The following is a 15,199-nucleotide window of genomic DNA, read 5'->3' as shown; positions in this document are numbered from 1 at the left end:
AATCATTAGGTTAACCCTAAACATGTTTAATCTATGTTGGTTGATATTAATGCACAAATAAATCTATTATTGACGATCACTTGAATTAAAATCATATTAACCTAAATCAAATTATAATTTTCTTATTATGCGTGATTTCAAGTGCAAATTCCCTTTAAACCTGCCCAAAAGACGTGATCAGGCAATAACAATAATTATCAAGCAACATAATAATCATGACACAACAATCATCATCACAGTAATCTTAATAAAGCATAATAATATTAGCAAGATCCTAGGCATGATATTAACATGATTAATAACAAATCCTAGCATGTCACTAAACATAAATATTAAAGCTTTGGCCCTAACATGATACTAATATGATAGAAGAAATAGGAAGCAACCTAAACATTATACTAGAAAGCATTAAAAGCATCCTATCATGATACTAGGAATTTATATAATCTAAGCATGCTTTCTAAAGAAATAGAGCAATAGAATTACTCACTTTGTTGCCTCGTATCTCTTTCTATTAAGAATACACACGTTAGTAAAATTCAATAAAATATTAAATCAAACAATTAATTTTAATAATTGAAATAGGATTTGTAACCAAACCCTCAGAAATTATCAACCTTTCACGTTTAAGGCGAAGGCAAAGCTTGGCTAGGTGTGTTAGTGTCTCGTGATCGACGTAAGATGTTTTGAAAAGGCTAGGGTTAGAAATCAAATTGAACTTATCTAAACTTATTACCCTTGAAATATGTGAAAATAAGGTGAACAAAGCAGACCATAATCTTAAAATCTTTTACGAAGCACTATGAGTATTATTATAATGAAAAATTTACACGCAATGTGTGCATAACTTTTAATATAAATAAATATAATATGAAGTATAAATTAAAGGCATTTTGTCTTAAAATATTTTAATTTATATAAAATATAAAGTATATATTTTATTATTAAAATTGAGGAAAAACGGTTGATTTAGAGAAATAATGCATCACTCATTCAATTTATTCATTGCTTTTATTTGTGTTTCATTTGCACTGTGCGTATCATAGCTAGGAAGTTCATAATTGGTAATTTAAATTGTGAAGTAAATTTTAATTTTCAATTTTTACAATGGCTATATAAATTTTGTACCTATTGTAAAATTATCGCTAAATCGTCCGAGTATTATGTACTTTTTTAAAAAATTTGTAACTTGTACTTATTCTATGTTATTTGTAAATTTGTAAATACTTTATTAATAATTGTAAATTTTATTCCATGTTTTTAAAATTTTGTACCTATTGTATAATTGTCACTAAATTCAACGAGTATTATGTAATTTTATTTTTAAATCTTGTACTTATTGTTAAATTGTGACTAAAATGTCACAAGCAATTTATAAGCATACATCATAAAACAATTTGTATAGGTAAATGTTCACTAGGAATGATGAATTTGTCACTTCCATTAAATCGAGTAAGGACAATTGATAATATGGTTTAGTGGTTCGCTAAAATTAGCGAAAGTAGGCGGAATGACGGGGTGATGAGAGGGATAAATGAAAAGGTAGTTGATCGAAATAAAAATTTGGTCGAAACCAAGTTCATTCAGCACATAAAGGAGGTTGAGAACGGCAGGGAGTATTGCACCGGTAAGGTCCTCATCAGAGGAGAGAACCTCATAACTAACAAAAATTGAGATTTTTATGGTACAAGCGGGTGTACTAAGCGTATGATACACTTTGAAGAACATTAACTATAAATAAAAGGTGGTACCAATCAAAAATTGCATGATTACTCTGTACTAACTAGGTTGGAAAAACATTGAAATAGTATGTTTAATTGTTATTGGAAAAAACTTAGGGTTCGTTTGGCATTGCTGTAGTTTTCTGTTTTTTGGTTTTTTGTTTTTTAAAAGTATATTATATATGTCACATAATGAATCAAAAATTGTTAAGATTTATTAAAATCATGATAATTTTGAAAACTGACAACAAAAAAGTGAAAACACCTTTTCCTTGTTTTCTGTTTTTGGTTTTTAGTTTTCAAAAAAACAGGAAACTGAAAACCAAAAATGATGTCAAACAAGCCCTTAGTTTATGCGTTTAGATCTGTTTTTGATATATTATTGCTCATCTTGTGGTTCGGAATTAGGTATTAATGCATTTAATTTCTATATAAAAAAATAATAATAATAAAAAACTTAAGCGTCTTATATCTATTTTTCTCTGTATGGTTCTTCAAATAAAGTGTTTCATAGGTCGAAAATAGTCAAAAGTTTCCGAAAATTTAGCTATTTCCGACTCTTTTCTTTAGTTTTTTTTATGTTTTTGTTATTAAATCTACACTCTGGGTGGGCTTTGTTCTAGTTTTTTTTAGTTTAGTATGGTATATAAGTTGTTTCATGGGTAAAGATTTGTGCGAGAGTAAGAAAGAGGTTAATCTTTCGATTACAATGAGAAAAATTAGACGAAAATTTTCTTCACAACTACAATAAATCGATAGATCCCTCATCGAAGAAGACTGTAAATCATAGCGCTATGAAAGAGGGTATGAATAATGTACGATTTGCAATAACGATCGTAGCTCTGCTGATAAGATTTTTTTTTTTTATTCAATTGTCATGTATTTATTAGATTTAAAATCTCTTTGTAGATGTTGTATAACTTTTTATTTACAAATCATTCTTTTTTTTTAAAAAATAGTAATTAGCTTGTATGAAGTATTCTTGGTAGATCTTGATTTACAATATTAAAGTAGATTACATCAATATAGATGTTTTTTTTTCATGGTTCGGGTCTGTTCACTTCAGCTTAATTTCAGTTCAATTCACTTTAATTCAGCTCCATTCAGTTCAGTTCACTACGTTCAGTTCTGCTCAATTTTATAAATGTGAACAGCCCCTTAGGTTCATGAATATGAATATCAGGATAATAATGCTAGGGTAAAAATTATTAACAAATGTAATTTCATCCTTTTTTTTTTTTTTTTTTTTGAAGAATGGCCTACTTCCTCCGTTCTTTTTTACTTGACCCGCTTTGACTTTTACACTATTCATCACTCCTCCTTTGACCGTCTTTTGTAAATAATATATAAGGAAAAACATATTCATGTAAGATTTTTTTAAATTCGTCTCAATAAGTACTATCATAATATGTAAATTTTATATTTTTTACTTATGGAGAATTAAAGTTATTGTTCGTTAAAGTTTTGCATTGACAAACGTGATAAAAGAAACAAGTCAAGTAAAAAAGAACAGAGGAAGTAATTAATAAAATACGAGTATTGATTTACTCTTTGTATTTAATACTTCCCCCGGTATTTTATTGTTTTTAATTTGACATGTTTTCACTAATTGCAAAAGCTATGCAAACTAGAGTTTGTGAAAAGTAAGGAGGAAGTAATCGGTCGAATCAATATAGAGCCCTGTTGAACCAAATTGCCCATAATTAAAAACAGCCACACACACATCATTTAATCAGCAACTCGATCAGCTTAAGCAACTTAGCCACCCACAACAATTTATTACTCAGACCAAGCTAAGCATGAAATAGCTACCGGAAAATCATCCAAATGAAGATAATATACAAGCTGTACATATGCTAGCTGCTGCCGAAGATGAAGCATCTTGCTTTGACTGTCATTTTGTTCATGAAAATGTAAGATAAGGGTTACATTGCATCTATTTTTACGTGCTCTTCCAATGCCCTCACAAAGCCTTTGCCTCGCTGTACCTCTACGTCTTTGATACACAAACTAGGTCTCAAGATTCAAAATTTGTGTACTTTTTGTAAAATTGTCGTTCAATCTAAATAGTTTGTACTCATAGATATTGTTTAGGATATTCGGGTCGGGTTTGTATAATTTGATCTTCTTAGTAGACTTTGTTATTTCGTACTTCTGTATTAATGTACCATTTACATAGTGATTAAAGTATAAAAACAAGGGATTAAACTTTGCCCAATGTTGCAAGTAAGTGACTGAACTATCAAATTTTGCAAATAGGGGACTATAACTGGTCGGAGAGATATTTTTCCGGCATGAAACTGGCTGTTGAAGGTAAATTTGTGTATAAACAAAAAAATAATCTCTCAACTTAATCTTTTTTCTTACCTCTCATACACTAGTTAATGGTGGTGTGGGAACATTCAATTGATCCTAGAAATGGCTACTGGCCTATTGTTCTGCCACTAAAACAAGGTAGACTCCTAACATGAAATTCAAATCCCTAATTTCCACTTCTCAATACCCACATTGTCCTTGTCTAAAAAGCTAGCACATTCCACACATAGACCTGGAAACCTATCCAGCAAATTCACCCTTAAAAATGCATAAACATCAGCGAAATATTAAATATATGTGAGGTATACATATTACATACAGCAAATAGTTGAGTAGGAGTAGACAGGCAAGCACTGGCACTGTTTATCGGCAACTCGGCCAACTTAAGCCAATTAGCCACACATGCAGCAAAGTAATCAGCAACTCAATCAACTTAAGCCAATTAGACACACACAAAGCAAATACACCCTAACCATGAAAATACATCAAACAACATATTTGTTTACTATATTAGGATGATATCCAAAAGTATGTTGCTAGTAATCAGATATCTCCTTGTACATAAATGAAACCCTACAAAGGCAAAAAAGAAAACAAATGATAAATATATTTTTAAGAATCAAGCTGAAAGTTAAAAACATAAACCAAGATTAAGTGGGACAGGGAAGAGGGGGGTTAAATGAGGTATATTTCTATACACTGACCTGCAGCGTTATTGGAGGCAGCTCTGTGAAGAGCGTTTTCCGGCCCTGCTCATTGAAAATCATTTCCAATGTAATTTCTTGCAGCCAACTAAGGTAGTCTCTAGCATGTCAAGTCCTGTTTTATTTGCAAGTGAGAAATCTGGCAATGCGTGTGTAATTTCAAAGGAGAATATGTTCACAGGTTGTATATTGTTTGAAGGGTTGAATGCCCCAAGTGTTAATAACAGCACAATGCCACTCAAATTTACAGTAAGAGTTGCTTCTTTTTTATATGTTGAGTATCACTTTGAACACTCAAACATACAGGAATAATAACAAACTCAAAAATGAGCATGATTGGTTGTTATGCAAAATGATACCTTCAAAGAGTAGGACAAAATGGCACAGAATGGCTAAAAAGAGATCTGAGAATGGATTCCCCTCTCTCTTACCGAGTTTAAGCAACTCTACTCCTAGATAGAACCCGTCAATGTAGATGAACTATAATCAGTTACTTGTTGAAGATTTGCATATCACAATTCACAAGCTATGTAATCAGATTCAGGTAGTTTGATTTTAACAAAAAATGAAAAAATCCTGTAGCTTTGACAAATGTCTAGGCTACAAGAGTTCCAGGAGATGAAGGTGAACCATTAAGAGAACCAAAACGAGAAGGGGAGAGCACAAATGCTACACTATGAACAGAGGATATTACTCCTAACATATCGTCATGCTCATGCCATAGAAGCAACACTCTCCTGAAGTTGAATCTCCAAAGCAAACTGAAAAGCTACAGTCATCACAATTTCCCACTTACAGACCTTCTATTATAAGCAAGTGATTTATTTCCTGCAGCGCCAACCTCGAGGGCAGATGTAAGGTCAAGAATGCATTTTGGACTTGAAACATCCTGCCATATCATCAACAATATTAAGTCAAGGTCTCGAGGATAGAACAAGGAAGCTAAAACAAAATAAAAATCATTAAAAATGAGTAGCCCAAGTTCAAGAAAACAATCACCTTGGAAGAGTCGGTCGGAATCATTCGGAAACCAGATGGAAGGAGCGGAGCATCATCAGAGAAAGATGCATCTATTGGAGCGAATAAGAGTTCTGCACATGCCCCAAAAGCATTTTCATCTACTCCACTACATAGCTGGGAAATCAAACAAATGCAGAAATTGAGATTGTTCTCAAGCATTATCCATATCCATCAATGCAACTAAGTACAGAATTAAGAGTATACTTACTCGCATCATAGCATATGTATGTCTGCTGGCATAAACATGTCTTCATGAATATGACCAAGATTTTCAAGCCGAACAACCCCCATGAACTGTTGAAAACATACAAATTATACTGTCAATATCAGATGTACAGTATCAATAAAATCAATCAAGACTAAAGAAAAATGATACGAGGTTTTTTTTGCCTCTTAATTTTCAATTGTGTGTACAAGAGGAAGAACGACTTGACCCCCAACACATACAGTACGAGCAACTGGTATGGTACAAAGAGCAGCTTTGACATCAAATTCAATTTATATGGCTAAAGCTAATATCAAATTCATGATTATCCTATAAGACAATTAGAGTTCTGGGTCAATACTATCAAACCAAGACAGCTAGTTATTATGAAAATGAATTTTAACCTAGAATGCCAGACCTTCACAAAATCACAATCATGTACTTGAGCTTGTAATCAAGTGAATAGGTTGTCATGCTTTCATTAGTTTCTATGTATATTTCTGTTACAGAGATATTGCCTGAACCACAAAATTAGTACAAAGACATTGCAGAAGTATAATCACCCTCAGGTAAAATGGTACAACTCTATGAGCATTTTGAAAGATCGAGAGCAGCCACAATTTTAATGAACATCACCTAAAGCTCCCACACAGTTAAGGTCTTAAAAATAAGTAAACCTATAAAGCACACCATTCCAAAACAATGATAATTCCCACACATACCTTTTAAAAGCCATAATTTAGGTATAGTGTCATATAAACAGCTTTCATATAAGGCTAACAACAAATTCAACCCAAGTTACATTACATAGCAATATAGCAATCTGAGAAAAGGATCATCAATCATACTCAGGAGAGTTTCAAAAGAACAAAGCATTAACAATTAAACATAGACGAAACTTAAATGAATCTAACAAAGGAAATACAGTTACAAGATATGTATCCAAATCAATTCAAAATTAAGGGGAAAAATTCTACAACATACGAAAGATTGAAAACTAATCGTAACCTGCAAAGAACACCATAAAACTTGAAATTCATCATCAAGCTTGTGTTTGGAGACTTAAGATCTAGATTGCAGACATAGGCTCGAGCCATAATTCCTGAAACTTGATACCTAACAAAATCGACAAGAATTCAATCAAACACAATTTCGAAGAACTATGAATGATACAAAGCCAGGGTAATTCAGTAATAGTTTTACAGACCTTGTCTGCATTTTACATACACTTGATAGAACAAATTTGGCTTATAATCACCCTATTATTTCCTGTACTAATCCCAGAGTCAAGAAAGTTCCTAAATTTGCAAAAAATAACCAAATTTACAGTACAATAACAATCAGCACTTCAACAGAACGTAATAATATCAAAATCATTATAAGAAATTGTATAAAAACTCCAACTTTCCAAAAAAATGATTCAAAAGTCGAAGATAAAGCAAAGTAATCAACATCATCCTAGCAAACAGAACACGAACTACAACAGTCCTTTAAAAATGAATCACATATAAGACTAAGCAAATAAATAATACTTATTCCAGTACAAAATTTACAATATAACACGACAGAATCTAATTAAATTTTTAAAAAGACATGATTTAAGCATAAATTATGCAATTTTAAGTTAACTGCTAAGGATTCAAAACCAAGGATCAAGTAAGTCTGATTAGATCATTTAAATAGAATTCATGAAAAAAAATATAAATAAAAAAAAAAAAAAATCAAAGTAATTAGGAGTGAAATTCGGGGAATCAAAGTAAAAAAAAAAAAAACCAAAAATTGACGTTATCAGCAAAGTGGATGTACTCTTGAGATTGAGGGTTCGTAGGAATAACCAATATTGTAGGAATAACTAATCAATTTTGTTGCTGCCGATCAAACCCAATGCAGCAAGCCAGCGATTTCACCACCCCATACACCTCCAGCTCAACACTACGAATGAAGGAGGGGAGAGAGTGAGACGATGAGAATACGAGCAAGTAAGAAGATGACAACTATAGAAGAGCAGGAAAATCTGAAAAGCAAAATGAAAGGAAGGGAGGAGAAGGCAGAAAAGGCTACTGATATGGCCAAAAAAAAAAAAGGAGAAGCATACCAGAAGAGCAATAGCAATACCATAGTCTTACTGTTTAAATTCAACATTAAACAACTTCTCACATTTATAGTAGTAAGATAAGATATGCAATAACTGTTTTTTCTTTCCCTTTGTAAGTTGTCATTATTCTCTATCTTTCACCTCATCATATGCATCCCTATTTTTCTTATATGCAAATAATATGAAAAAAAAAAAGGCAATACTTCGTATTAAATTTAATTTAATAGAAAAGCAGAGGTGAAAGCAAACCAATCAAAGGGCCACTATTCATGTACCAAAGATGACTTCCACCAACTGATTTTGCTCCTGTTATCTGGTGAATATATGTGAGATATACAATTATACATACATCAAATAGTTGACTAAGAGGAGATAGGAAAGCATTGGCACCATTTATCAGTAACACGATCAGCTTAAGCCAATTGTCCACACACGCCAGCAAATTAATCAGTAACTCGATCAGCTTAAGCTAATTAGCCACACACACAGCAAATTAATACTCAGACCAAGTATGAATCAGCTACAGGACAATCATCCTCTAAGCACATAATCAAATGTAGGGAGAAGAGAGCAATTCTTCTACAAGTTAAAAAGAAGTATTTGAGTTAGTGACAAAGCACGAATGAGAGGTAAAAAGAACGCCAGTCGTTCATACAACAAGGTGCGCTTTGCAGTTACAATACCCATCTTTTACTATGCTATTATTGATTAAAAACCAACTGACTTAAATCAAAAATCTATTTATGATGGAATACCAGACAGTGCAAAACACTTGAGATATAACAAAAGTTGGAGGAAGAATTAAATTTCTAATTTAATAAGCCATAACCTCAAAAAGGATGCGTGTACCTATCTTAGCCATATAGCTGTAAAACAAGACAAAAGCTGATGAAATAGCTCAACAAAATGAGATTTTACTAAAACCAATTAGACAATTTCTTGCCCACGGATACAGGCGAGTTCCTACTACCAACAATTGCGTATAGGAGCCGCATTTGAGGCACTCTACTAAGTTTGTAAAACCACAGAAATGTCACAAGCAGGATGTGGTTAAAAAGAGTAACTAAGGCACTGCTTGCAGAAGTATTAATGGACATGGCACTTAATACGAAATTTCATAAAGTGCCACAATTATCTCAATCCTGGTCTCTTGCTACCATCACTCTTTCCACCGAAAGATTGAGTTGCCATAAATCTCATTTGGAGATCATATGATGGGTCAAATCCTTGGCCTTCCATCAGCTTATACATCCTTTGCGCATCTTGCACAAAGTCACCTTTTAGAAGTGCCTGTATAATTCTCTCAAAGTCCTGGTATTCCAAAAGGTCCTTTTTGGCCTCCAGAACCCCTAAAGCCTGAAGTGCCTTCTTCTCCATCTTAGCTCTAGCATACATGTCACAAAGGCTTACTTGAATCTTGAAAGGAGGAGCCTCACCCAGCTGAGCAATTTTTGTCAACATTTGCTCAGCCTCATCAATCAACTGCAACTTACCCAACCAATCTACCAAAACACTGTAAGTAGAAACTCCAGGTTCAAATCCACCCTTTTCCAGCTCTAGTAACAGATATAATGCCTTGCCTAGTTCGTTTTTCTTCTCATATGCAGAAATCATGTATGAAGTACACCTGTCATCAGGTTTGAATCCAAGATTCATCATCTCGTTGAAACAGTTTCTTGCTTCGCTAGGATTACCAGATTTGACACATGCCTCAAGAAGCAATGCGCAAGATTCTGCAGTTTGTTGGAACCCTGCAAACTGCATAGTGTTCACAATTCTTTGAGCTCCAATACTATCACCGTTTTTGGCAAATGCCCGCAGCAAGGCCATATAAATATCCTCTGTGGGTTTCATGTCTCTAAGCTCCATTTCTCTCATGAGTGTTTCACCCATCTTGGGCTTCCCAGCATTGACATACATCATTATCATTGAGTTGTAAACCTCCATATCCGGTTTGAATCCTTGACTCTTCAATGCTTCATAAGCTGCATTTGCCTGCTCAACATTGTTCCCCTTGCTATACATGTAAAGTAAAGCAGTTAAGATTACAATATCTGGCTCCATGCCACTTTCACTCATCTTCTTAAGAATCCTTTCAATATCCTCTGATCGATTCTCTTCAGCATAAACATCAATAAGTTTTGAGTAGTCTCTGATGTTAGCTTGGAAGGAAGGCTCATCAAGGACATGTTCCATCACCTAGCAAATGCATTTATAGACACACTATCAGATTTACTAATCCAAACTCGAAGCAATCACATCAAAGCAAACAAAAACACACAATGCAAATCACATGATACATAAAACTAACTATCTGACAAGGCCAAAAAAAGCAGCCATCATTATATCTAAACCATACTCAAACTTTAGCCAAATGCATTCATAAGTCAAAGCCAAAAAAGAGTATAATCAAACATTTAGGCAACTAAGCAACCACTTAAACAAAATAAATGGGGTTCTATTTCTACCAACTATGCAATGTATATCAAACAACATTTCAATCATCAAAACTAAATCAAAGAATTCGAAATTAAATCATACCTTAATATACATAGAGCCATCTCGTTCCTTGATTCTCTGAAGCAATGAGATCCAATCAACCCTATTGGGCTGCAACAACTCCTTCCATTCATCCAGCAATGGAGAAACCACGGTATCGAAATCGTCCTGTTTCCCCAACCCAAGAATCTTCTCTGTAACTAATTTACATTTCCCAGTGATTGACTTAGCCTCTTGAGGAGAAATCACCTCCCCTGCCTCATGAACCTTATCAGCCACTTCTTTCCACATTGAACCTGACAAATCAAGTCCATAGAGCTTATACTTAATCTTCCCATGCCTCTTTGGCAAACCACTATCATCATTTCCCACAAAACTATCCTCCACCACTTCGGCACCGGCACCCGCCTCGGCCTTGCCCAATTCCCCCTCCTTCGCCGCCTCACCGGCTTTCTCCAACCCCTCGTAGAACTCGGCCTTCTCCATCGCCTCGCGCGCCCACTTAAACCTCAGCTCGTGCAGCATATCCCCACGAACACCCACCTCACTAGCAAACCTAGCCATCGATTTAACCTCCTCCGATTGCAAAAACTTCTTCATCTTCTCCTTCTTCTTCTCTCTCTCCATTTCTAAATACACATTATTGCTCACATCCCAAACAGTCTTCCACAAATCCTCGCTGAAATCGCCATTCCCAGAAACCAATTTCTCCTCTAAATTACCCCCTTTTTCCATCTCACTCACCAACTTCTCCACAATTACCAACAACATAGCATCAATGGTGGGCTTATCGCAATCTGGGTATGACTCGTTTAGCTTCCCACGCATGTTGTGCACAAATCGGGATAAGAACTCGTTCATGGCGGCCTCATCTTCGTCTTCCTCGTCGTCAGCAACAGCAGCAGAGAGAGGGTGATTGAGTTGAGGAGAAGAATGGAAATTCTTGATTTGGGTGGGTAGAAATGGTGGGGTTTTGAGTTGATTTTGAGGGTGATTGTTGTGAGCAACAAAAATGGCGGATGAAGAGGAAGAAGATGAAGTGATTCGAGTGAGTTTGTTGAGTGTTTGCTTGGAAATCAATTGTCTGAGTCGAAGATTCATGGTGAAAATGAGAAGAGAGAGAGAGAGAGAGAGAGAGAAAGAGGAGGTTAAAGGTGGTGTTACAAATCTGGCTTAAACCCTAGTGTTCGTCAAATCATGACAAGGAGTTTGACAAAGTTGGGGAAGAGAGGCTAAAGAGAGTCGAACGAATTGATCACGAGCTGAACGGTGTTAGACTTCACAAGTGCTCGATTCGTACTCGTTAAAGTTTTGAGTCGAGTCAAATAGCTTACGATCAACTCGTTAAGATTTTGATCCTTATAAAATTATACTTCCTCCGTTTTTAAATAATTGCTCCATTATTCTTGGACACGTATGTCGATACTAATCTTTGATCAATAATATCTTTAATTATCAATAAGTATAAATTCTAACAATTGAAAATTAATAATCTATTCATTAATACGATTCCAACAACTACCCACAAGACTATATTTTTTTCTTATGTATAAATCACAAACATTAGTTAAAGTAGGACAAATTAATAGTGTAAAAAATAGAAATGGAGCAAGTATTTAAAAACAGATGGAGTATTTCTTTATTATTTGGAAAATTTCACATTTGCTACCAGGGAAAGAACCCTAATTCACATTTGCTACCCCTTTAATTTTTTATTTTATATTACTACCACCTAAATCAACATTTTTTTAAAATCACTACCACTTAACGCTTTCCGTTACAATTTCCGTTAGTGACATCAACCACCCTCACTGCCACCCCTCCCTCCTCGGACACCCTCACTACCTCCCCGTTTGCCACCTTCGACCACCATGACTTTTTTTTAAAAGTCAGCAACCTCTCTACCCCCTGTTGGCGTCGGTGACAGACCCACCACCTTCCCTTATCCCTTCCTCGTTGCCCCCACCCCCACCCTTAAACACCAGCCCCGACACCACCCAAAACAGCCACCCCCAACCCTTAAACACCATCCCCGACATAACTCCAACTGGAATCGAGTCGGAAACGACCGATTTCCCCTTTCCCCAACCTGAATCGAGAGGAAAACGACCGATTTCCCCCACCCCAACCTGAATCGAGCCGGAACGAAACCCTAAATTCAATTTGGGTGGTTTTGGGGTGGTGGACGAGTGGTTTAGGGTTTGTGAAGGTCGAAAACGGTAGGGGAAGGGGAGGGGGGTCGATTCGGTGGGGGGAACGGGGCTGGCGGGGGCGGATTTCGGTGGGGGGAAGGGGAAAGGGGTGGTTTTGGCTGCGTAGGGGTGGGGGAAAGGGGTGGTTTTGGCTGCGTAGGGGTGAAGGAAAGGGATGGGGGTGTTCGTTAGATGCGTAGGGGTGGGGGAAAGGGATGGGTACGCGTCGGCGCCGGCAGGGGGGAGGGTAGGGTGGTGGTAATTGAGGGCAGGGGTGGCAGGGTAGGGGGGAGGGTGGTTTACATTTTTTTTTAATTAATTTTTTATTTTTTAATTAATTTTTATTTATTTTTTTAATAAACTTAACGGAAATCCTAACGGATTCCGTTAAGTGGTAGTGATTTTTAAAAAACGGTTATTTAGGTGGTAGTAATATAAAATAAAAAATTAAAGCGGTAGCAAATGTGATTTAGGGTACTTTTCCGTAACAAGTGTGAAATTTTCCTTATTATTTGGAAAAGTACACTTTAATAATATCAACTTTGCTCAATTGATTGTAAATAATCCCAACTATCAATTATATGTAATAATCCCAACTTTTACCTGCATTTTTCTTCTTCAATCTCAATCATCGATAACTTGAAGAAAGGGTTAATTTTTTTGTTAAAAATATAATTGCCACATGTCACTTGTTTGTTGGTTCAAAATTTGTTTTTTAATAAATTTTGTATGATAAAGAGAAGTTTAAAATAAAAAAATCAAAGCCCAAGCCAGCTATGGTCACCGCCAGTGGTCGTGGACTCCCTAGCCAAGCCTATTTTCGACCTCGATTATCGATTTCTGACGCCGATCACCAATTTCAAACTGCTCCCCCCACCATACCTTGTTTACCAACCCCCACCCCAACCTAACTCCGAAACATTTGTCAATGGGAGCTTAGGACCGATTTTAAATGTGGGTGAAGGGATAGGGTCGGTTTCTGGGTTTGGGGAAGGGAAGTGGGGCCAGTTTCGGTGATGTGGGAAGGGAGGGGGCGTCGATTCGGCGGTGTAGCTAGGAAAGGAGGGGTCCATTTAGGGGGTTGAGTTGGGGAAGGGAATGACATCTTGGCAACATTCTGAATAGCGATGGTGGTAATCAAAGGTGGCGTTGGGTTGGGGGCCGATTTTCGGTGTCAGGGGTGATTAGGTGGCAAAAAATTGGTGGCAAGGGTCTGGGAGGAGGTGGTTCATTGGCGGGCTTGGGAGACGGGCCACCAACGCCAATGTTTTGGATTTTTGAATTTTTTTTCTGTTTTAATTTTTTCTTACCAATCACGTGTTGACACGTGTTAAGGAACCTAGAATCAAAGGTTGTTGACTTTTATTGACCGGTTTAGGATAAAGAAAGAAAATACAAGTGAAAGTTGGGATTATTATAGAATAATAGAAAATTGAGATTATTTACAGTAAATTGGACAAAGTTGGGATTAATAGAGTTTATTTTTCCTTATTATTTTTATTCACATTATATAAGTTTTATTTATTTATTATTAGAATATATTTAGGGGTCGTTTGGTTGGGGGTATTATATTCATCAAAGGGAATGGGAATCAACTGCCTTCATTCCCCTTATTATTGTTTGTTAGGCCTTTCTTTTCATTCCCTTTACCCTCTTCATTCCCCAAAATCCTTCTAAATTGGTTCCCCACTTAAGTATTTCCATTCTCATTCCTTAGCCACCACCACACCACTATACCACCATCCCCCCACCTACCTACCTACCTACTCCATCAGGAAACCAACCACCGTCACCGTTCGCCGCCCCTCCACCACCTCTCGCCGCCTCTCCTCTCCCCCGAAATCCTACCCCCGCCCACACAAAACCTAAAAAACCCTCCTCCACCCATGTAAAATGGCCAGTCGGCCCTTCCACCACTCCCGAAACCCTAGGCGCTAGATTCCCCACAACTGAACTACCCAGACACCCGATTGAATTCCCTCTCTGCCCCTACTCTTCTCCCCGAAAAACCCTAAAACCCCTAAAGCCACCACACCGCAAACTCCAATCTCGCATCGATCATATTGGCGGCGAAAACCCTTCTTGGAATGACAAATTACTCCAATGAGAGTGCGTCGAACTCGTCGACGGCTTCGGCGTCGAATGTGTTGAAGGATTTGAATGGAGAGAAGATAGGGGCGGCAATGGGTTGCGGTGTGGTGGCTGGATGGTTGAGATCTTCACGGTTGTCGGAGAAAAAGGGAAAAGAGAAATGATTTGGTAGTTTTGTGGTGGTTGTATGGTGGTTTTGTAGTGGTTTTTCTTTTGTTGTTTAAAACAAACAACATTGTAAATCAAAGGGAATTACATTCTAATCATTTCCATTCCCTTTGTTTAAGTCATTCCATTTCCATTTGATGAAACAAATGACCCCTTACTTTTTTCAACGCGTATATGTATGTGGTTGA

The 15,199-nt window shown here is 36.3% G+C and overlaps 2 protein-coding genes across 2 annotated transcripts; both read right to left on the bottom strand.

The window, feature by feature from the left end:
• Positions 1-5,316: 5,316 nt before the first annotated feature.
• On the bottom strand, positions 5,317-6,058 carry LOC145593812 (homeobox-leucine zipper protein ATHB-15-like). Its single transcript, XM_081650179.1, has 3 exons — positions 5,970-6,058; positions 5,741-5,875; positions 5,317-5,630 (listed from the first exon to the last, which is right to left on the bottom strand). The coding sequence occupies exons 1-3, from the start codon at positions 5,976-5,978 to the stop codon at positions 5,520-5,522; spliced, it is 255 nt and encodes an 84-aa protein (XP_081506305.1). The 5' UTR covers positions 5,979-6,058; the 3' UTR covers positions 5,317-5,519.
• A 2,889-nt stretch (positions 6,059-8,947) lies between these two features.
• On the bottom strand, positions 8,948-11,744 carry LOC145594732 (uncharacterized). Its single transcript, XM_081651066.1, has 2 exons — positions 10,603-11,744; positions 8,948-10,260 (listed from the first exon to the last, which is right to left on the bottom strand). Exons 1-2 carry the CDS (start codon positions 11,659-11,661, stop codon positions 9,193-9,195), a joined length of 2,127 nt encoding a protein of 708 aa, XP_081507192.1. The 5' UTR covers positions 11,662-11,744; the 3' UTR covers positions 8,948-9,192.
• Between the last annotated feature and the right edge of the window lie 3,455 nt (positions 11,745-15,199).

This window comes from Chenopodium album, chromosome 19 (genome assembly GCF_948465745.1).
Source record: "Chenopodium album chromosome 19, dcCheAlbu1.1, whole genome shotgun sequence".
Taxonomy (NCBI): Eukaryota; Viridiplantae; Streptophyta; class Magnoliopsida; order Caryophyllales; family Amaranthaceae; genus Chenopodium; species Chenopodium album.
This window is presented reverse-complemented; position numbering and strand designations above follow the sequence as displayed.

Excerpts from the sequence above, each read along its gene's own strand:
- LOC145593812 (XM_081650179.1), bottom strand. Across the intron at positions 5,631-5,740 it reads TTCCGACCGACTCTTCCAAG|GATGTTTCAAGTCCAAAATG; the intron begins GTGATTGTTTTC and ends ATGATATGGCAG.
- LOC145594732 (XM_081651066.1), bottom strand. The coding sequence starts at position 11,661 with ATGAATCTTCGACTCAGACAATTGATTTCCAAGCAAACACTCAACAAA. Across the intron at positions 10,261-10,602 it reads ATGGCTCTATGTATATTAAG|GTGATGGAACATGTCCTTGA; the intron begins GTATGATTTAAT and ends TGCATTTGCTAG.